At 37.7% G+C, this 23,849-nt stretch overlaps 1 protein-coding gene and 1 pseudogene across 1 annotated transcript; both read right to left on the bottom strand.

The window, feature by feature from the left end:
- Positions 1–517: 517 nt before the first annotated feature.
- LOC124958193 (olfactory receptor 4C46-like) lies at positions 518–1,447 on the bottom strand (annotated as a pseudogene).
- Positions 1,448–16,292: 14,845 nt separating this feature from the next.
- On the bottom strand, positions 16,293–16,937 carry LOC124959150 (olfactory receptor 4C46-like). Its single transcript, XM_047517775.1, has one exon. It carries the CDS (start codon positions 16,935–16,937, stop codon positions 16,293–16,295), a length of 645 nt encoding a protein of 214 aa, XP_047373731.1.
- Between the last annotated feature and the right edge of the window lie 6,912 nt (positions 16,938–23,849).

The following is a 23,849-nucleotide window of genomic DNA, read 5'->3' as shown; positions in this document are numbered from 1 at the left end:
AAAATGCTCCCTGGTAATATTATTGGAACTTCTCCTCATCATTATGTGATAGTATATCATAGTAGTTAAGAGAATGATCTGATAATCAGTGATATTTTGGTTACTGGATCATGAATATACTTATAGTAATAATTGTCTCTTTCTGTAAGTGTCCTGTAAGTAAAAAGCCCTACAGGTAAAATAGCAGAGCTTACCTGTATTAAGGGTTACAGAGATTATTGCTCATCACCAGTACATTTTTGTTTTCTTTCTATTCTTTTTCTTAGAGGAAAGTCTTTGAATCCATATACATGGATAAAGTTAGAAAACCAGGCCCAGAGTTAGTAAAAAGTTTCAAAACATACATGATATGGTCCTAGGTTAGGTTAACTCCATTTTTCAAACCAATTTATACTTTCTTAATAAAAAGTTTATAAATAACAATTTTTTAGTATTTGTCATAATCATATTTTGTTGATATGCTCTAAAACATCTTTGCATCTTTTCCTTAGCTGAAGCTGCTGGGTTTGAGGCACAATCATTCATCATCTGAATTACTTTTACTGATAAATAATTTCCTAATAGCATTTTTCATCTGAGCATTTCTCAAAGTGTAGATAAAGGGATTTACCATGGGAGTTATCATGGTATAGAATACATCAATTGCTTTATCAAAGGACAAAGCAACTGGTGGCCTCATGTACACAAATATGCAGGGAACAAAGAACAGGACAACCACTGTGAGTGGGAGATACAGATGGACAGAGCTTTGCGTCTGCCCTCTAAGCTATGGTTTCTCAGGGAGCGCAGGATGACCACATAGGAGACCAGCAGTAGGAGGAAGTTTAATGAACAGATGAACCCACTGTTGGCAGCAATGAAGAGTCCCAGAGTATGGGTATCAGTGCAGGCCTGGTTGAGCAAAGGGTTGAGATCACATATAAAGTGATAGATGACATTAGGGCCACAGAAGGGTAGTGGGATGATGAAGAGGAGTTGGATGGTGGCATGGAGAAAGCCTCCCATCCAGGACACTCCCACTAGTAGCATGCACACTCTCCAGTTCATGATGGTTGCATAGTGCAAGGGCTTGCAGATGGCCACATAGCAGTCATAGGCCATCACTGTAAGTAGAATGACCTCCGCACCTGCAAAAAATTGTTCTCCAAAGACCTGGGCCATGCATCCATTGAACAGAATGGTCTTCTTTTGATGGATTGAATCTCTAATCAGCTTAGGAGTATTGACAGAGGCACAGCAGGCATCAATAAAGGAGAGATAGGCCAGGAAAAAGTACATGGGAAACCCCAAGAGTGAGCTGGCAATGATGGTTATCACAATGAGCAAATTTCCTACCACAGAGATGATGTAGATGAACAAAAAACACAACAAATACAATCTTCTGCATCTTTGGGTTTTCTGTAAGTCCAAGAAGAACAAACTCTTTCACATTGTTCTTTTTCTCCATAACTTCTTATGAAGGTTAATTAAATAAACTGAAAATGATAACAATCTTCAGTTACTTATATTCCTCCATCCTAATAATTAATGTGTGTCTGGATTCTACCAATTGGTGGAATCTTATGCTTTATTGTTTCTTTACTTGCATGTATTTTTTTTTATTTCTTCAAGTGGAACAAAAAACTCAAAATTGTTAAAGATTATTCCAATTACCTCTTCTGTGGAGTTTTTGCAAATACTGTACAGATGAAGAACTTTTGTACACACACTAGGTGATCTACCTTCTGAGTTTACTAAATTGTCTGAAATGACTTGAAACCTGGATTGACATAAGAGATTACACACATTGTGGCAGCCCAGTCCAAAAAGGGAGGTAAAGAATGGGTGTAATTGATATCTCAGCACAGGTAAATAATTTTGTTCTTTATTATTAGAAAATGGAGAATGATAAAAGGTAATTGAGAATGGATGAAGGATGACAGGGATTTTGAGGAAGGGGGAATCTTGGTTACTATTTTCACAAAGAACTTTGTGTGTCCTGGATGTAGCAGTGTGGGGGTCAGTAGTGAGTGGAAGAAAGAAACAGGAAGCACAGGTAAAGTACTTAAAATTGCTGACATGGAGAATGATGGAAATGAAAGAAAGTATAAAAGGAATACTACATAATATTCTATGATACTTACTGACTAAATCTTATAACTATACAATAGTTGATAGTGAAAAAATTAATGTGCATTTTATGCACTCCAAAGTACCAAGGGCTATGTGCACATGATTCATTTTAATAGTTAGAATAACCTTTGTGGTTGGCATTATTTTATAAATTTAACAGGTAAGGAAATGATGTCAGAGACTAAGGTTTACAGTTCTGAAAAACAATGATAATGTTTTCTAAATCTTTCTGAACATTTCCTGTCTTTGAAGTGATTTTGTAGACCCTCACTTGGGGTGAATTTCCTACCACTTCATGTACTTGCATCATCATCTATTATCTGAGAATAACAGTACCACCTCATCATTTGTTACAATAATTGACTGTTATATGAATGTATCCATTATGGTGCTGGGGATACATAGAGGAACTTCTGGCTACTCATATAACTGTGTACACACTCATCAGAGAAACAGTTGATAGTTTGAGAAAAGGCAAAGAAACTTTTGACTCTGCAACAAACTGAGGAGGAATGATTTCCAAATCAGGTTTAGAGAAACCAGAGAGAACTTTATTATTCATAGTAGTTGATGCCAGAAACAGTCCCACTTGCCTGTGCTCTGACTAACAAGTGATGACTCATGTACATTAATATTCACATTTAGGTCTTTTGTGTTTGAGTCCCAAATTGTCTAATGTTAAATTAGGTTAATGACTTTTTTACAACTATTTTGAAAATTTGGGGTAAGGATGAGATTTTTTCTGTGACTGTATTTGACAAATATAGCCAAGAAAGCTAACTGTATAAGAAAAATATCAAATTTTAATAAGTATCACCACTGTTGAAAACCTACCTTTGTAGTGTCAGGTGATTTTAGTGAAATTTCAGTGTGTTCAGGCACAAATGCATCTTCAAAGAAATTCCTCTTAGAATAAGCATCTTTGAATATGAAAGATAAGATTGGGTTAAAAAAAACTTACTCAGATAATTCAATTTCAAATCAACCAGTTTTAAGGAAGTGTCTTTATAAGTCTCCATCTTTGTGCTCACCAAAGCACATTCACTATTATGGAGAAATGATCCTCATTACCTGGTTCTGGTCCATCAGGTCAGGATGTGGGAAGTGCAGAGGAAAAGCATTTCAGTGGGTCACTGCATAAGAGGAGTCTTGCTCTGGAAACATTAATGGCAACAAGGAATATTTATATCTTACACTAACAGGATATTTAAAGATGTTCCCATAAAACCTCAGGTGCCTTGCTTGCAGCTGTGCATCCTCTCCCAGGAGTTAGTTATGCCATTGTTGGAATGGCTGTGTTTTAGAATTGGGTGTCCTGGCAGTATGTTTGAATATCACCCACTCTTGAATATAGATCTTATTCCTTGCATGTAGGACATAAACAAGTGGGACTTATGTTTCCCTGTCTTAACCTGGGTTGCTAGGAAAGCTGAATGCCATGTAAGTAGCATGCTGACCTAAGTTCAGTCTGGGGTCCAGTGGTCCAGGCTCCCCAGTGATGCCTGTCACAGAGGGATTTCTATCTTATCAGTTTTAAGTCATTTCTGAAAACCCATTCTTGATTGCTTGAGAGCCTAAGCAATGAAGGTGTAAATGTTATGGCAGTTATTTTAAAGCCTTTAGATCCAAAAGATGCTTTTCCTAATTTTCATAGTGTTTTTGAAATAACCAGAATCCCAGAAGGCTCTAAATTGAAGTTGTCCCTGGACTCATGGGTTGGTTAATGTGGATTAATTGTCATCATGGAGAATTTGGAAAGATATTCAAAACACAATGAGAGAGTTCCAGGCTTCCCATACTTTGTCATTTGGTATGGCTAACTGTTTTTCTTTCAGTAATTCTAGAAGATACATGGTCATAAATTATTTTGATGCTTAAATTGAAATTTCCTGATCACCAAAGACATAATTTTTTTCATATTTTTACTGACAATTTATATGCCATCTTTTGTGAAGATTCTATCTATAACTAAACTACATTGGTTTTGACTTCCTTCTTTTATGTTTTTAAATGTTTCCAACATGTTGAAAGACATTTGTTATGTACATAATATTTAAAAAAACACACACGTATAATTTTCTCAAAGCCTGTATATTGATTTTATTTCCTCTCATCTCCAGTTAACACACCCTGTGGATTGCTTTTTCATTTCTAAAAAGCACTTCTTTGAGGTATAGTTCACAGTCAAAAATTGTACACACATAAAATATGTGAATGGATGTGTTGGGGGATACACGTAAACATTTGAAACTGTCATCATAATCTATGCTATAAATTTCCCCAATCACATATCTGATCTCACTTGAAAGTGTCTTCCCAACTCCTTGTTTATGATTTTTATTGTGATAAGTACACCTAACACAAGATCTACCTTCTTAGCAAACTGTAATCTTCTCTACTCTATCGACAATATTAATGCTCTGGTATGTAGACCTTTAGGACTTACTCATGTTGTGCAACCCAAGCTGGATGTGTTGATTGGCATCCCCACTTCCCCCTTCTGCAGCTCATTTCAGCCTGTGACTCTGTGACTCAGTCTACATTACATTTATCCTGTAGGTGGTATCATGTCACCTTTGCATTTTTGCTTCTGGCTTATTTTTTTTTTTTTAAATAATGTCCTGAGTTTATCCACGTTGTTGGAAATGGAAGGGTTTTCTTCTTATTTATGACTGAAGGATATTTAATTATATGCACACATCACAGACTCTTTTCTAGTCATCTGTTAATTGAAATTTAGGTTTCTTCCAAATCTAAAATACTGTGAATAGCATGTAATGGATTTGGGAATGCACATGACTGTGAGCTTCTGATTTCAATTCCTTTGAGTATTGGTATTATCTTGGTAAAACGTACTTTTATTTTTTGAAAGTTTTAAAAGAATCTCCATAGTTTTCCATAGATACTGTGATTTTGATATGCAATTTCCCTAATGATTACTAACAGAGAGCAAATTTTTTATATAGATATTTAACATATTTATGTCTTCTTTGGAGAAATGTCCATCCCAGGATGTCTACATTTTATTTTTATTTGCTTATTTTTCACTTGTTTATTTTTTTTTTATTTTTGACATTTTGTATTTTTTAAATTTTTAAAAATTTTTGTTTGTTCTAATTAGTTAAACATGACAGCTGAATGCATTTTGATTTATTGTACACAAATGGAGCATAATTATTCATTTATCTGGATGTACATGATAGAGTCATACATTCTGTGCAATCATGCAAGTACCTAGGGTAATGATATCTGACTCATTCCACCATCTTTCTCACTCCCTGATCCCTCAATGCCCTCTGTTCAATCCCAGGTTCCTCCATTCCTCCCCCCACTCTCATTGTGGATCATCACCTACACATCAGAGAGAACATTTGGCTTTTTTTGGGGGGTTGGTTTATTTTACATAGCGTGATATTCTCCAGCTCCATCCATTTACCTGCAAATGCTATAACTTTATTCTCCTTTAATACTGAGCAATATTCCATTGTGCATATATACCACAGTTTCTTAATCTGTTCTGCTCTTGAAGGGCATCTAGGTTGGTTCCACAGTTTAGGTATTGTGAATTGAGCTGCTGTAAATATTGATGTGGCTGCATCACTGTAGTCTTCAGATTTTAAGTCTCCTGGGTGTAGATGGAAGACTGGGAAAACTGGGTCAAATGGTGGTTCCATTACATGTTTATTGCCATTCTGAGTGGAGTGAGGTGATATCTTAGAGTAGTTTTGATTTGCATTTCTCTAATTACTAGAATGTTGAACATTTTTTCATATATCTGTTGATCAATTGTTTATCTTTTTCTGTGAAGTGTCTACTCAGCTTCTTAACCCAATTATTGACTGGGTTCTTGTTTTATTGGTGTCAAGTTTTTTGAGTGTTTTATATATCCTGGAGATTAGTGCTCTATGAGATGTGCATGTGGTAATGATTTTCTTCCATTCTAGTCTCTTTCTTCATGTTATTGTTTCATTGATGGAGAAGAAGTATTTTAGTTTGAATCCATCCCATTTGCTGATTCTTGATTTTATTTCTTGGACTTTAGGAGTCTCGTTAAGGAAGTCAGGTCCTAAGCTGACATGATGAAGATTTCTACCTGCTTTTTCTTCTATTAGGCACAGGGTCTCTGGACTAATTGCTACATAAAATCATACACATTGTACATGTTAATGGAACACCATGTTATGTTTTGATGCATATATATTCATTGCATAAACTTTAAAACCATTAGGATATATTTAAGTCTTAAAAAATTTACCATTTCCCTATGGCACAAACCTTCAACATAATTTCTTCCAACTTTGTGAAATGTGCAAAAAATTATTGCTAATTATACTCACTCAAATTTCTCATTTGTCTCTAATTGTTTCTCAGTATCCATTGATCACTGTATCTCTATCAACTGTCCCCTACTCTCCCTGGCCTTCAGTAACCACCATTGTACTCTCAACTTCAATGAGGTGAACGTGTTTTATTTCTCATATGAGTGAGATCATATGGTATTTGTCTTTCTGTGCCTGACTATATAATTCAACATGATGATATCTAGACACTTTTTCTATTTTGTTGCAGGTAATAGGATTTTATTCTTCTGTATATGTACCATAATTTATTTTTTCATTTTTTGATGAGCAGATGGGCAAGTAGGCTAATTCTTTATTATAGTTATTGTAAATCGTGTTGCAATAAACATGGAAAAGCAAGTTTCTCTTTGTATCCTGATTTAATTTCCTTTTTATTGCCTTTATGTCATCTTTTATTTAAACTTTCTTTGTGTTCCAAATTAACTAACATCATTGTAGTTTTTCCTGGACTTTAAAAATTTGACCCGTAATACATTCTCAGTCACCAGAAGTAATGTTACCCATTGTAATGAGCCAACAGCTAGGTCATATCACACATTTTCATGCTTTTCATTTTTATGATATTCTACTGGCTTTTAAAATTTAAGTTGTTTTTACAAATAGGAGTATATCTTATTCTAATTAGGATTCCAGTTTTGGGGTTATGCTTGTTGTAGAGATTCAGGGTGGTATATTCATGTATGTACGTAGGAAAGTTATGTCAGAATTGTTCCACTGTCTTTCCTATTCCTTAATATTTTTTTGATATGTATCCAGGAGTGGGATAGCTTGATCATTTGAAAGTTTTATTTTGAGATTTTTGAGGAACCTCCATGCTGTTTTCTGTGATGGTTGTACTAAATTATGTTCCTAACAAGAGTCTCTAAGTGTTCATTTTCTTCACATCATTTCCATAATTTATTATTGTGTTTGCTTGATATTAGTTTTCCTGTGAATGCCTTTATCTCTCCTTAATTAATAAAGGAGAGCTTTGCTGGTAACAGTGTCTTTGACTGACAGGTTTGGGTTTTATTTGCTTGCTTTTTTTTTTGTCTATTATTTTAGAGTTGTCTGGATCTTCTAAAGTTTCAAAGTTGATTGAGGAAGCATGACATTCTGATTTAGTGATTCAGTTTTGACTCTCAATTTTGACTTTCATTCCCTTAAAATAAATATTTTCAGCATGAACACATGAAGTACATATACAAAAATCTCACTTCTGTGAATAATAAAAAAGGGATAGGTGTTTTGAGGTCAGATTATGCTGATTTTTTATTCATTGTACTGTTCATTTTTATGGCAACCACAATGCTTTTGGAGGTTGAATGAAGCCACTGGAACCCCCTACATAAAACTACTCTCTGTGCAATTCAATTTCCCACTTCAAGGACCATAGTTTCCACTGTAGGGTCTTAACCACAAAGGAAGAGCAATCACAGAATTCTTCAAGGATGTCAGGGCTCCCTTCAGAAATTTGTTTCTCATAGTAGTAATTAAATGTGTGTCTTCTGGAACTTTCCAGTGTGGTCAAGTAGGTCTGAAATGACAAATCATGCTATATTCCACTTTCTCCAAGTCTTTCAATCCCTTTCTCTCTGTTATACCAGGAAAGGCTCAATTTCTAGTTCACTCATAAGTACTATTTTAGTGTCTTTGTTATTGCAACCAACTAACTGAACCAAGTCCTGCTCTACTTTCCTGAGTTAAAACTCTAAAAAAAAAAAAAAAAAAAAAATCTTTGCTTAATAAACCTGTGTCATTGAACCTTATACATTTTTTTGTTTGTTCTGCCATTACCCAAAATTCTCAGTATGAACTATCACACGTGTTCCTATAAATAAGTTACAGAAATCATGTAGCCCTTTGGAATGCACTGTGCCTATTCATGGATCACACTTTGTAGATTTTTAGGATCCTCTTTTGATTTCAGTCCAGATGTAGGTCTAGAAGCCAAAAGGAATGGTGGAAATTAATCCAGAGTCAGAATTATCTTACTTAGCAACTGCCTCAGGGGAGACCTGAGAGAGTCCTCAGGCAATGCAGGAGTCATCATTAGGGGTGGGCAGAACACCTACTGGTAGGAGGAGTGCCTTCTACTGGAGATTGAGAAACCCTTTCTATGTAGGAAGACTCATACTTCCCTGTTCCATCTTCTCAGTTTCCTCATCCATCCAGTGATGGAAACCAGAATGTGTATCTCAACTATGATTCTTTTCTCTAATCTTCCTCAATTATTTATTTTTTGTGACTTAAATATTTGGGAAACTATCACTTTCTTTCCAAATCAGTTTGTGTTCTATAGATGCAGAACCAGAGGTGAGAACTTTTATGAAGTTGACATATGGAGGCAAGGACTTAGGGAAGCTGATGAGGTAGGGAAAGGAAGTGCACTGTGTAAAGTGAAGTCTGACTTCAGCTGGGAAACCTGGCAGCTCTGAAGTGCTCACTGTACTACATGACTGACTCCACATGGAGGCAGGAACCCAACTTTCATGGTCTTGTAATAGTCTTTGTGCACTTGGAGGCCCTAGTGTGGGGGACATAATCCCTGGGATGCACCTTTCTTTTTCTTAATGAAATTGCACAGAAAATATTAGGACTGTGAACTGTTAGCATCCCAGGCTCCTACTAGCTGAGTCTTGGGTAATCAGGCCTTGTAAGAGGGGATTTGAGGTACATTCAACAGTCCACACTGCTTCCTCTACAGCCAGAATCCACAATTTTATATACTCATCTTTACAATAGTTGTCTGTTATTCTGCTGCCAATTTTGTCTCCTTCATGCTTTTTTTTTTTTTCGCTTACTTTAACTTGATTTATCATTGTAAAACTCAAATCTACCTATGTCACTCACTAGCTTAAAAGTACTTTCAATGTTTTCTCCATGGTCCTCAGCATTAGTATTTGACAGGATTATGGGAACCTTCCTGATCTTGCCTATGTTTGCCTTTCCAGTCTCAGGAGTTCATAATTTACTTTCATAGTACTTTAGTGTACAACTCTAAGTAGCTTAGTGGCTAACAACATTGGAGTTTCAATAAATAATTACCTCACTAATAGATCATTTAAAAATCACAATCATATAGAGTTGATTAGTTTTCTTACGTGGCCTTTTATGCCTCTAGACCCTTGTTGTCTATTACCTGTCCCAGGAATGCTTTGACTCAATTTCTTGTCTCTTCACTCTACTGTTCCCATTTTATTCCATGGTTGTCTTTTTTATTTTTTTTCATGTATTTCCATCTATAAACACTTTCCTGACCATCCTCTTCAGATCTTTGCTCAGTGGTCTTCCAATATATTTTCCATTTTACAATATATAACTCACAGAATTGACATTCTACATCCTCTTGGAGTCCCTCAATATATTTTTTTTAATCACCTGCAAATCCTCCAATATATCAATATCCTTTTGACTTGAACTATGTGTGGCCAAAATTAAGTTTAAAACATTTCTAAAATTGCTTTTTTAAAAGCAAAGCTACTTAAATTTTAGAATCACATCTGTTAATGAAATGTGACTACAACATAAGAGAAATATCATAAATACTCTCCACACATAGAAGACTCAAATTCTGTTGAGTGATACTAAAGTAAAATATGTGCTCATATGCTGAGAAACACATTTTCAAATTCTTTCTCCTTCCTCATTTTGAGTGAAAGTGAATAAACAATGTGCTTACTTGAAGAGATCTATTTTGGATTCTCATCTGAGTCTGAATGACATGAAGATAGAAAAAAATTTCCCTTGCCTCTGTAACTACTTTCCTACTGTATATTTAATTTACTTGTTTTTTTTTATATTTTTATTCCTTCATTCAATGTTTATTGGGTGTCAAACTTTTGTATGACCTAGAGACTATTCTAGCAGGCAAGAACCTTATGGATCATAGCTGTGTATTTAGTAAATAGAGTTCCTGTCTGACATTCAAGTATTTTATTTGATTAATAATTCTTTTTTTACTGTAAACAAATGGGATGCATGTTGTCTCTATTTGTACATGGAGGCAAGGCATACCATTTGTGTAATCATAAATTTACATAGGGTAATGTTGTTTGATTCATTCTGTTATTTCATCCCTCCCCCACACCCATCCCACCCCTTATTTCCCTGTATATATTTTCCTTCCTTCCTCCAAATTTACCACCCTCCTTATCCCTAACACTAAACCTAACCCAAATGCTAACCTCTCCCACCCTCCATTATATGTCCTCTTCCGCTTATCAGCGAGATCATTCGTCCTTTGGTTTTTTGAGATTGGCTTATCTCACTTAGCATGATATTCTCCAATTTCATCCATTTGCCTGCAAATGCCATAATTTTATCATTCTTCATGATGGAGTAACATTCCATTGTATATATATGCCACAGTTTCTTTATCCATTCATCAACTGAAGAGCATTTAGGTTGGTTCCACAATCTGGCTATGGTGAATTGAGCAGCAATGAACATTGATGTGACTGTATCTCTGTAGTATGCTGCTTTTAAGTCCTTTGGGTATAGGCCAAGGAGTGGGATAGCTGTGTCAAATGGTGGTTCTATTCCAAGTTTTCTGAGGAATCTCCATACTGCTTTCCAGAGTGGCAGCACTAATTTGCATCCCCACCAGCAATGTATGAGTGTACCTTTTTCCCCACCTCCTCGCCAACACCTATTGTTGCTTGTGTTCTTGATAATTGCCATTCTAATTGGGGTGAGATGAAATCTTAGGGTAGTTTTGATATGCATTTCTCTTATTACAAGAGATGTTGAACATTTTTTCATATATCTGTTGAATGCTTGTACATCTTCTTCTGTGAAGTGTCTATTCATTTCCTTAGCCCATTTGTGGATTAGGTTATTTGTATTCTTCATTGTAGAGTTTTTTGAGTTCTTTATAGATTCTGGAAATTAGCGCTGTATCTGAAGTATGAGTGGAAAAGATATTCTCCCACTCTGTAGGCTCTCTCTGCACATTAATTTCTTTGGTTTGTCTAATTGCTCTGGCTAGAGTCTCAAGGATGATGTTGAATAGAAGTGGTGAAAGAGGGCATTCCTGCCTTGTTCCAGTTTTTAGGGGGAATGCTTTCAGTTTGTCACCATTTAGAATGATATTGGTCATGGGCTTAGTATAGATGACCATTACAATGTTAAGGAATGTTCCCACTATCCCAATTTTTTCTAGTGTTTTGAGCATAAAGGGATGCTGTATTTTATCGAATGCTTTTTCTGCATCTATTGAAACAATCATGTGATTCTTCACTTTAAGTCTGTTGATATGGTAAGTGACATTTATTGATTTCCTGATGTTGAACCAACCTTGCATCCCTGGGATAAAACCCACTTGATCGTGGTGCACTATCTTTTTAATATATTTTTGTATGCGATTTGCTAAAATTTTGTTGAGAATTTTTGCGTCAATGTTCATTAAGGATATTGGTCTGAAATTTTCTTTCCTCGATGTGTCTCTGTCTGGTTTAGGTATCAGGGTAATATTGGCTTCATAGAATGAGTTTGGGAGGGTTCCCTCCTCTTCTATTTCATGGAATACTTTGAGGAGTATTAGAATGAGCTCTTCTTAAAAGGTTTTGGAGAACTCGGCTGAGAACCCATCTGGTCCCGGACTTTTCTTTGTTGGTAGGCTTTTGATGACCTCTTCTATTTCTTCGCTTGAAATTGATTTATTTAGTTGTGTATGTCCTCCTCGTTCAGTTTAGGTAATTCATATGTCTCTAGAAACTTGTTGATGTCTTCGAGGTTTTCTGTCTTATTGGAATATTGATTTTAAAAATAACTTCTAATTATGTTTTTTATTTCACTCATGTCTGTTATGATATTTCCTTGTTCATTCTGAATTTTAGTAATTTGAGTTTTCTCCCACTTTCTCTTTGTTAGTGTGTCTAAGGGTTTATCAATTTTGATTATTTATTCAAAGAACCAGCTATTTATTTTGTTAACTTTTCCAATTGTTTCTTTTGTTTCAATTTTGTTGATTTTGGCTCTGATTTTAACTATTTCCTGTCTTCTACTACTTTTGGTATTGGTCTGCTCTTCTTTTTCTAGGACTTTGAGTTGTAGTGTTAAGTCATTTATTTGTTGATTTCTACTTCTTTTGTTGAATGCACCCCATGAAATAAATCTTCCTCTAAGTACTGCTTTCATAGTGTCCCAGAGATTTTGATATGATGTTTCTTTGTTCTCATTTACTTCTAAGATTGTTTTTATTTCCCTCCTGATGTCCTCTTTTATCCATTCATCATATAATACTGTATTATTTAATCTCCAGGTATTGGAGAAGTTTCTTTTTTTTATTCTGTCATTTATTTCTAATTTCAATCCATTATGATCTGATAGAGTACAAGGTAGTATCTCTATCTTCTTGTGTTTGCTAACAGTAGCTTTGTGGCATAAACTATGGTCTATTTTAGAGAAGGATCCATGTGCTGCTGAGAAGAAAGTATATTCGTTCTTTTTTGAATGGTATATTCTATATATGTTGGTTAAGTCCAAATTGTTGATTGTGTTATTGAGATCTATGGTTTCTTTATTCAATTTTTGTTTGGAAGACCTATCCAGTGTTGAGAGAGGTGTGTTAAAATTGCCTAGTATTATTATGTTGTGGTCTATTTGATTTCTGGAATTGAGAAGGATTTGTTTGACATACATGGATGAGCCAATGTTCGGGACATAGATATTTATGATTGTTGTATCTTGCTGATTTATGCTTCCCTTAAGCAGTATGTAATGTCCTTCTTTATCCCTTTTGACTAGTTTTGGCTTGAAGTCCACATTATCTGAAATGAGGATGGATACTCCAGCATTTTTGCTGTGTCCGTGTGCATGGTATGTTTTTTCCCATCCTTTCACCTTTAGTCTATGGGTATCTCTTTCTATGAGATGAGTCTCTTGCAGGCAACATATTGTTAGATTTTTCTTTTTAATCCAATCTGCCAGTCTATGTCTTTTGATTGATGAATCCAGGTCACTAACTTTCAGGGTTATTATGTGATATGATTTGTATTCCCAGTCATTTGGCTCTTTTTTTTTGTTTTTAACATGATTTGGTTTCTCCTTTATTTGGCTATTCCTTTAGGGTAGTTCCTCCCATTGCTGATTTGCATCATTACTTTTCATCTTTTCCTCATGGAATATTTTGCTGAGAATGTTCTGTAATGCCGACTTTCTTTTTGTGAATTCCTTTAGCTTTTGTTTATCATGGAAGGATCTTATTTTGTCGTCAAATCTGAAAGTAAGTTTTGCTGGGTATAAGATTCTTGGTTGGCATCCGTTTTCTTGCAGGGCTTGGTAAATGTTGTTCCAGGCCCTTCTAGCTTTTAGGGTCTGGATTGACAAATCAGCTGATATTCTTATTGGTTTCCCCCTGAATGTAATTTGATTCTTTTCTCTTGCGGCCTTTAAAATTCTGTCTTTATTTTGTATGTTAGGTATTTTCATAATAATGTGCCTTGGTGTGGGTCTGTTGTAATTTTGTATATTTGGAGTCCTATAAGCCTCTTGTACTTACCTTTCCATTTCATTCTTCATATTTGGGAAATTTTCTGATATTATTTCATTGAATAGATTGTTCATTCCTTTGGTTTGTTTCTCTAAGCCTTCCTCAATCCCAATAATTCTTAAATTTGGCCTTATCATGATATCCCATAATTCTTGTAGATTCTGTTCATGATTTCTTACCATCTTCTCTGTTTGGTCAACTTTGTCTTCAAGATTAAATATTTTTTCTTCAATATCTGAGGTTCTGTTTTCCATGTGTTCTATCCTATTGTTTAAGGTTTCCTTGGTGTTTTTAACTTGGTTTATTGTTTCCTTCATTTCAAGATTTTCTGTTTGTTTTTTTTTTTTTTCAGTATCTCTAACTCTTTTTTGAAATTATCTCTTCCTTCCCGTATTTGGTCCTTTAACTGTTGATTGCTGCGATCATTTAATGCCTGCATTTGCTCTTTCATCTCCTCCTTTAATGCCTGCATTTGCTCTTTCATCTCCTTGTTTGCTTCCCTGATTGTTTTAATTATGTACATTCTGAACTCCCTTTCTGACATTTCTTCTGCTGTGCTGTCATTGGGTTTTATTGATATAGTATCTAGGTTTGTTTGGGACATTTTCTTCCCTTGTTTTCTCATATTGGTTCAGATGTCAGTGGGACTCTGAGATATTGCAGATTTCCTCTATTGGCTTATAGTGTCCCTGCATGTTTCCAGTATATTACCTCCCAGCTTCAGTAGCTTGAAGTCTTGGAGGAACTTGATAAAGCAGTGCTTCCGAAGAAAGCTGCCCCTAGCCCACTACAGGTTCCAGGGCTTGGGGCTGGCTCTGTGTGGAAAGTCTCTCACTGAGGGGCCTGATCCGAGAAGCTGCCCATGTGGAAGGAGCCCACTGCCAGAGTGAGCAGAGCTACCTGGGGAAGACTCTCGCTGCCCTGCCCTGCTCTGATAAGCCACCACTATCCAGGCCTGCCACCCAGGTCGAGCTTCACCCGGTGGGGGACATTCACCCCGTTGCTCTATTTTAGTCCGAGTCTCTCAATGCCTCCCCTTCTTGAATCCTGGGTTCTGGAGTGACAGGAGATGCAGTCACCCTCTAGTCCGCCATCTTGTTTTGCCCCATGGAAAGAGCCTGCCTGATTCATAATTCTTTTTGATGGGTTATCAGCATAGGGTGACCTTAGCACTACAGAACCCCTCTGAAGATCACAAGAAAATTTAGAAATACTGTTGCATCTATGTTACTGATCACACAGAGATTAAATGTTCCATGTGTTTTCAAATTCTAAAATTATTAGATACCCATAATATTCCTGGAAACATAGGTACATCAGTTGTGATATGTAAATTAAAAAGAGATATTAAAGCTGTTAGATTGCTAGTTATAATCATTCAGTATACATAATGTGACTGGCACAGTTTTGTCTGAGATGGCAACTAGTGTATTTATCTGACGTTTTCCTCATCATTACCTGAAGGTACATCATAGGAGTTAAGAGCGTGGTCTGGAAAATCACCAGCATTCTGGTTATTGGATGATCACTGTATCTATGTTGATATCTTCCTCATTTGCCAGTATCTTCACAGGTAAAATGGAGATAATAACAGATATTTTAGTCAGCTTTAGCGTGACTATGACCAGAGTCCCTGACAATAACAACTTGGAGGAATGTTTTTACTGGGGGGTCATGGTTTCAGAGGTCTCCATCTGTAGAATCTGACCCTACTGTTCTGGGTCCAGTGCAGCACATCATGAGGGAAAGGCCCATGGGAGGAAAGCTCAGATCATGGCCAGGTGGGGAGAAGATGGGGGGAGGAAGGACTGCAGGGAAGAGGCAACCTTCCAGGGTACATCCTCAGTGACCTCCTCCAGTCATGCTCCTCCTGCCTACAATTGACACCCAGTCAGTCCATTCAAACTAGGATAGCCTATCAGTTCACTGCCCTCATAATCTAATCATTTGTCTCTGATATTTCTACATTAACAGGTGCTTTGGGGACACATCTTGAATCCAAATCGTAACAGCAGTGTTTATATCTCATGAGTGTTATAGAGTTTATTGGCCAATACCACTATTTGTAATTATTTCTTTTTTTTTTTTTTTTACTTTCAGGAGAAGGATAGCATATGAATGCATACACATGATTGAAGGTATAAATACAAAGCCCTGATTATGACAAATTTTACAAATATGACAGAATGGTCCTGGGTTAGGTTTTCTGCACTATTTTGCATTCTTTGATGAAGGATTTATGAATAAGAGTATGTTTTTTCATATCATTGAGTAATTCTTTGCTGAGATTATTCAATATATTTTGATACTTTCTTCAACTAAATCAATATTGGACTTGAGGTACCTTAATCTGTCATCTGAAAGTCTTTGCTGCTAAACAGTTTCTTAATGGCATTTTTCATCTGAGTATTTCTCAAGGTATAGATGAATGGATTTAACATAGGAGTAATCATAGTATAGAATACAGCAACTTCTTTATCAATGGGTAAAGCAGTTGGAGGTCTCATATACACAAATATACAGGGAACAAAGAACAGGACGACCACTGTGATGTGGGAGACACAGGTGGACAGGGCTTGGCACCTGCTTTCCAGGCTGTGAGTCTTCAGGAAGTGCAGGATGAGCACATAGGAGACCAGCAAGAAGAGGAAGTTTAACAGGCAGATGAACCCATTGTTGGCAGCAACAAAGAGCCCCAGAGTGTGGGTATCAGTGCAGTCCAGATTGAGCAAAGGGTTCAGATCACACATAATGTGATCTATGACATTAGGGCCACAGAAGGGTAGTGGGAAGATGAAGAGGTGCTGGATGGTTGCATGGAGAAAGCCTCCCACCCAGGACACTCCCACTAGCAGCATGCATACTCTCCAGTTTATGATGGTTGCATAGTGCAAGGTCTTGTAGATGGCCACATAGTGGTCACATGACTTTGTTGTAAGCAGAAGGACCTCAGCACCTCCAAATAAATGCCCCCCAAAGATTTGAGTCATGCATGCATGGAACAAAATAGTTTTCCTTTTTTACAGTGAATCTACCATTGGCTTAAGGGTATTGACAGATGCATAGCACGCATCAATAAAGGAGAGATAGGCCAGGAAAAAGTACATGGGGGACCCCAACAATGAGCTGGCTGTGATAGTGATCACAATAAGCATATTTCCTACCAGGCAGATGATGTAGATGAGCAAGAAAATAGCAAATACAATTTTCTGCAACTTTGGATTTTCAGTAAGGCCCAGAAGAATGAACTCTGTCACATTATTCCTATTCTCCATGTACTTCATGTAAAAGTTCTGCACATACCTGAAAAACAAAATTGAACCTTGAATTTGTGAAACTTCTCCATTCTAATAAGTAAATAAATCATGGATTCTATTGAGTCATGAGAATTTATGTGAAGATTTTTGTATTTATATTTTTGAATGAAATGAAAAAAATGTTCTGAGCACCCCTAATTGTCTGAGATGACTCAGAGACTAATTTGAATTCAGAGGTGACACTCATAGTGTAATGTAAACCCCAATAAGATAAGAGGTAGGAGTGGGATGTGACTGCCTTCAAGGTAAAATTAATGAATGTTACCCTTTTTTCCTTAGGAAATGGGGAAGCATTAGAGCTTAATAAGAATAGGAGTCAAGGATGATGGGAACTTAAAGAAGGGGAAATGAGATGTTACTATTGTAATCATCTTTTTGTGTCCTGGATGAAGGAGAGTGGGTTTAAGTAAGGGGTGAGGGGCCAAGATGGCAGACTAGAGGGCGGCTGCATTTCACGCTGCTCCAGGATGCAAGATTCAAAAGAGGAGATAGTGAGAGACTTGGGACCAACTCAAAGCTGCCGGGTGAGTCTCTCCTGTTGGGGAGGCGTCCCAGAAGGGGCGGTAGCCCCGGAACGCAGGGAATTTGTGAAGTGGAGTTGCTCGGCGAGACGCCCCTCCCCCCGCTGGAGCGGTAAACACGGACAACTGGGATCATCGTAGAGGAGGCGGCTCAGCATAGCGCTTGGACTCGAGCAGCCGCTGGGGCTCCGGGTGGCTGCCTGGGGAGGAGCTGCGTGGCGAGCTGTTTGGACCCAGAGTGACCGCTTCCGAACACCGGGGGGTTGCCCGGAGGAAGAGGAGAGGCCCGGCGGGTCGCTTGGGTCTAGGAGTGACTGCATCAGAGCCACGGGCGGTTGCCAGAAGAGGAGCTGCGTGGTAAACTGTTTGAACCCAGAGCGAGCGCTCCTGAGTGCCGGGAGGTTGCCCGGAGGAAGAGGAGGAGCGGGGCGTGTCGCTTGACCTGGGAGTGACTGCATCAGAGCTGCGGGCGGTTGCCAAAGGAGGAGCTGCGTGATGAGCTGTTTGAACTCGGAGCAGCTGCTCCAGAACACTGGTGGCCTGCCTGGAGGAGGAGAGCGGTGGGATGCTTAGCCTGGGAGTGACTGCATCAGAACCACAGGCGGTTGCCAGAGGAGGAGGCGAGTGGTGAGCTGATTGGACTAAAAGCAACCGCTCCTGAACACCGGTGGCCTGCCTGGAGGAGGAGCGTGGTGAGTCACCTTGTCTCGGAGCCACCGTTCCTGAACACCTGGGGGGCTACCCCAAGGATGAGGAGGAGGAACAGGGTGGGTCACTTGGACTTGGAGTGACTGCCTAGGGCTACGGGTGGTAAGCGGGAGGAGGAGACCCGAAGTGAGTTGTTTGGATTCCTAGTGACTGCATCGGAAACCGGGCGGCTGTCCGGAGGAGGAGGTGTGTGGCGGGCCTCTGTGTCTCGGAGCTATTGTACGGGGCTCCAGGTGTTGGCTCAGGGGAGGGGCTGCATAGCCAGGCGATTGGTGCAGAGCAGGGTCCCAGGAGCTAGGTGGCTTCTTGCTGGAAGAGCCGCACAGAGACACGCCTAGGGGCGGAGCGAAGTTTCCAGGGCTGCGGGCAGATTCTCTGGGAGAGGCAGCCTAAGGAGACTCGCCTGCGAAGGGTGAGGCTCCCAGGCCCAGGACGTAGGTCCGGGCCCCTGGGATCATTGCAGAAGAAGACAGCCCAGCCCAGGAGGTAGTTGTAGATTGAGGGGAACCTCTAGGAGGGCAACTGACTAGCGAGACGTCCCCACCGAGTGACTCTTCCCGGCCGGGGGAGGTTTTCCCACAGGGAAGGTAAAGCCAGAGACATAGTCACAAACAGGCCTTGCCTCAGCCCACAGTCTACTTCCCCATTGGATGACCATTGGTCAACAAGTGGAGGCACCTCCGCCCACTAGCAGGGAATATACGCCACCTGAGGGTTACCACACCTAGAGAGGCAGCTTCTTCGTGGAGCTCTGCATTATCAACCTCCTCCAAGACTTCAGGCTACTGAAGGACAAGAGGGGATATACTAGCAATCTTCAGGGACATTATAAGTTGATAGAGGAAATCTGCAATATCTTAATGACCCACTGATCCCTGAACAATATGAGAAAACAAGGGAAGAAAATGCCCCAAACAAATCTAGATGTTACATCAATAAAATCCAACGACAGCATGGCAGAAGAAATGACAGAAAGGGAGTTCAGAATGTACATAATTAAAATGATTAGGGAAGCAAACGAAGAGATGAAAGAGCAAATGCAGGCATTGAACGATCGCACCAATCGACAGTTAACAGAGCAAATTCAGGAAGCAAAAGATCATTTCAATAAAGAGTTAGAGATATTGAAAAAAAACCAAACAGAAATCCTTGAAATGAAGGAAACAATAAACCAAATTAAGAACTCCATAGAAAGCATAACCAATAGGATAGAACAGCTGGAAGACAGAACTTCAGATATTGAAGACAAAATATTTAACCTCGAAAACAAAGTTGAACAAACAGAGAAGATGGTGAGAAATCATGAACAGAGTCTCCAAGAACTATGGGATATCATGAAAAGGCCAAATTTGAGAATTATTGGGATTGAGGAAGGCTTAGAGAAACAAACCAAAGGAATGAACAATCTATTTGAAGAAATAATATCAGAAAATTTCCCAAATCTGAAGAATGAAATGGAAAATCAAGTCCAAGAGGCTTATAGGACTCCAAATACACAAAATTACAACAGACCCACACCAAGGCACATTATAATGAAAATACCTAACATACAAAATAAAGACAGAATTTTAAAGGCTGTGAGAGAAAAGAACCAAATTACATTCAGGGGGAAGCCAATACGGATATCAGCAGATTTTTCAATCCAGACCCTAAAAGCTAGAAGGGCCTGGAACAACATTTTTCAAGCGCTGAAAGAAAATGGATGCCAACCAAGAATCCTATACCCAGCAAAACTTACCTTCAGATTTGATGACAAAATAAAATCCTTCCACGATAAACAAAAGCTAAAAGAATTTACAAAAAGAAAGCCAGCATTACAGAACATTCTCAGCAAAATATTTCATGAGGAAGAGATAAAAAACAAAGAAGCTAATCAGCAAAGGGAGGAATTATCCTAAAGGAACTGTCAAATAAAGGAGGAACCAAGATGTGTCAAAAATTTTAAATATGAACCAAATGACTGGGAATACAAGTCATATCTCAATAATAACCCTGAATGTTAATGGCCTGAATTCATCAATCAAAAGACATAGACTGGCAGATTGGATTAAAAAGAAAGATCCAACAATATGTTGCCTGCAAGAGACTCACCTCATAGAAAGAGATAACCATAGACTAAAGGTGAAAGGATGGGGAAAAACATACCATGCACATGGGCTCAGCAAAAAAGCTGGAGTATCCATCCTCATTTCAGATAATATGGACTTCAAGCCAATGTTAGTTAGAAGGGATAAAGAAGGACATTTCATACTGCTTAAGGGAAGCATAAATCAGCAAGATATAACAATCATAAACATCTATGCCCCAAACAGTGGCTCATCCATGTATGTTAAACAAATCCTTCTCAATTTTAGAAACCAAATAGACCATAACACAATAATACTAGGTGATTTTAACATGCCTCTTTCACCACTGGACAGATCTTCCAAACAAAAATTGAACAAAGAAACCATAGATCTCAATAACACAATCAATAATTTAGACTTAACAGACATTTATAGAATATACCATCCAACCAAGAGCGAATACACTTTCTTCTCAGCAGCACATGGATCCTTCTCTAAAATAGACCATATATTATGCCACAAAGCTAATGTCAGCAAATACAAGAAGATAGAGACACTACCTTGTATTCTATCAGATCATAATGGATTGAAGTTACAAATTAATGAAAGAGTAAAAAACAGAAACTACTCCAACACCTGGAGATTAAACAATATGCTATTATATGATGAATGGATAACAGAAGATATTAGGAAGGAAATTAAAAAATTCTTAGAGGTAAACGAGAACAAAGAAACAACATATCAAAATCTCTGGGACACTATGAAAGCGGTACTTAGAGGAAGATTTATTTCATGGAGCGCATTTAATAAAAGAAGTAAAACTCAAAAAATAAATGACCTAACACTACAGCTCAAAGCCCTGGAAAAAGAAGAACAGACCAACACCAAAAGTAGTAGAAGACAGGAAATAGTTAAACTGAGAGCTGAAATCAACGAAATTGAAACGAAAGAAACAATACAAAAAATTGACAAAATAAATAGTTGGTTCTTCGAAAAAATAAACAAAATTGATAAACCTTTAGCCACACTAACAAAGAGAAGAAGAGAGAAAACCCAAATCACTAAAATTCGGAATGAACAAGGAAATATCACAACAGACACGACCGAAATACAAAACATAATTAGAAGCTATTTTGAAAATCTATACTCCAACAAAATAGAAAATTTCGAAGACATCAACAGGTTTCTAGAGACATATGAATTGCCTAAACTGAACGAGGAGGACATACACAATTTAAATAGACCAATTTCAAGTAATGAAATAGAAGAAGTCATCAAAAGCCTACCAACAAAGAAAAGTCCAGGACCAGATGGGTTCTCAGCCGAGTTCTACAAAACTTTTAAAGAAGAGCTCATTCCAATACTTCTCAAAGTATTCCAGAAAGTAGAAGAGGAGGGAACTCTCCCAAACTCATTCTATGAAGCCAATATTACCCTGATTCCTAAACCAGACAGAGACACATCGAGGAAAGAAAATTTCAGACCAATATCCTTAATGAACATCGACGCAAAAATTCTAAACAAAATTTTAGCAAATTGCATACAAAAACATATTAAAAAGATAGTGCACCATGATCAAGTGGGTTTCATCCCAAGGTTGGTTCAACATCCAGAAATCAATAAATGTAATTCACCATATCAATAGACTTAAAGTCAAGAATCACATGATTATTTCGATAGATGCAGAAAAAGCATTTGATAAAATACAGCACCCCTTCATGCTCAAAACACTAGAAAAAATAGGGATAGTGGGAACATTCCTTAACATTGTAAAGACCATCTATGCTAAACCCATTGCTAATATCATTCTAAATGGTGAAAAACTGAAAGCATTCCCTCTAAAAACTGGAACAAGGCAGGGATGCCCTCTTTCACCACTTCTATTCAATATCGTCCTTGAAACTCTAGCCAGAGCAATTAGACAGACCAAAGAAATTAAAGGGATACGAATAGGAAAAGAAGAACTCAAACTATCCCTGTTTGCTGATGATATGATGGTATACTTAGAGGAACCAGGAAATTCCACCAGAAAACTTTTAGATCTCATAAGTGAATTCAGTAAAGTAGCGGGATATAAGATCAATGCACATAAATCTAAGGCATTTTTATATATAAGCGATGAATCTTCAGAAAGAGAAATTAGGAAAACTACCCCATTCACAATAGCTTCGAAAAAAATAAAGTATTTGGGAATCAATCTCACAAAAGAGGTGAAAGACCTCTACAATGAGAACTACAGAACACTAAAGAAAGAAATTCAAGAAAACCTTAGAAGATGGAAAGATCTCCCATGTTCTTGGATAGGAAGAATTAATATTGTCAAAATGGTCATACTACCAAAAGTGCTATACAGATTCAATGCAATTCCAATTAAAATCCCAATGATGTACCTTACAGAAATAGAGCAAGCAATTATGAAATTCATCTGGAAGAATAAAAATCCCAGAATAGCTAAAGCAATCCTTGGCAGAAAGAGTGAAGAAGGGGGTATCGCAATACCAGATCTTCAACTCTACTACAAAGCAATAGTAACAAAAACGGCATGGTATTGGTACCAAAATAGAAAGGTGGATCAATGGTACAGAATAGAGGACACGGACACAAACCCAAATAAATACAATTTTCTCATACTAGACAAAGGTTCCAACAATATGCAATGGAGAAAAGATAGCCTCTTCAACAAATGGTGCTGGGAGAATTGGAAATCCATATGCAACAGAATGAAACTAAACCCATATCTCTCACCATGCATGAAACTAAACTCAAAATGGATTAAGGATCTCGGAATCAGACCAGAGACCTTGCATCTTATAGAAGAAAAAGTAGGTCCAAAGCTTCAACATGTCGGCTTAGGAACAGACTTCCTCAACAGGACTCCCATAGCACAAGAAATAAAAGCAAGAATTAATAACTGGGATAGATTCAAACTAAAAAGCTTTCTCTCAGCCAAGGAAACTATCAGCAATGCAAAGAAAGAGCCTACAGAGTGGGAGAAAATCTTTGCCAATCATACTTCAGATAGAGCGCTAATCTCCAGAATCTATAAAGAACTCAAAAAACTCTACACCAAGAATGTAAATAATCCAATCGACAAATGGGCTAAGGAAATGAATAGACACTTCACAGAAGAAGATATACAAGCAATCAACAAACATATGGAAAAATGTTCAACATCTCTAGTAATAAGAGAAATGCAAGTCAAAACCACCCTAAGATTCCATCTCACCCCAATTAGAATGGCAATTATCAAGAATACAACCAACAACAGGTGTTGGCGAGGATGTGGAGAG

This window comes from Sciurus carolinensis, chromosome 11, assembly GCF_902686445.1.
Source record: "Sciurus carolinensis chromosome 11, mSciCar1.2, whole genome shotgun sequence".
In the NCBI taxonomy this organism is placed as follows: domain Eukaryota; kingdom Metazoa; phylum Chordata; class Mammalia; order Rodentia; family Sciuridae; genus Sciurus; species Sciurus carolinensis.
Note: the sequence above shows the minus strand (reverse complement) of the source record. Positions and strands in the feature narration are given on the sequence as shown.

What these genes read in the sequence shown, in the direction of transcription:
- LOC124959150 (XM_047517775.1), bottom strand. Translation starts at nt 16,937, where the DNA reads ATGACTCAAATCTTTGGGGGGCATTTATTTGGAGGTGCTGAGGTCCTT.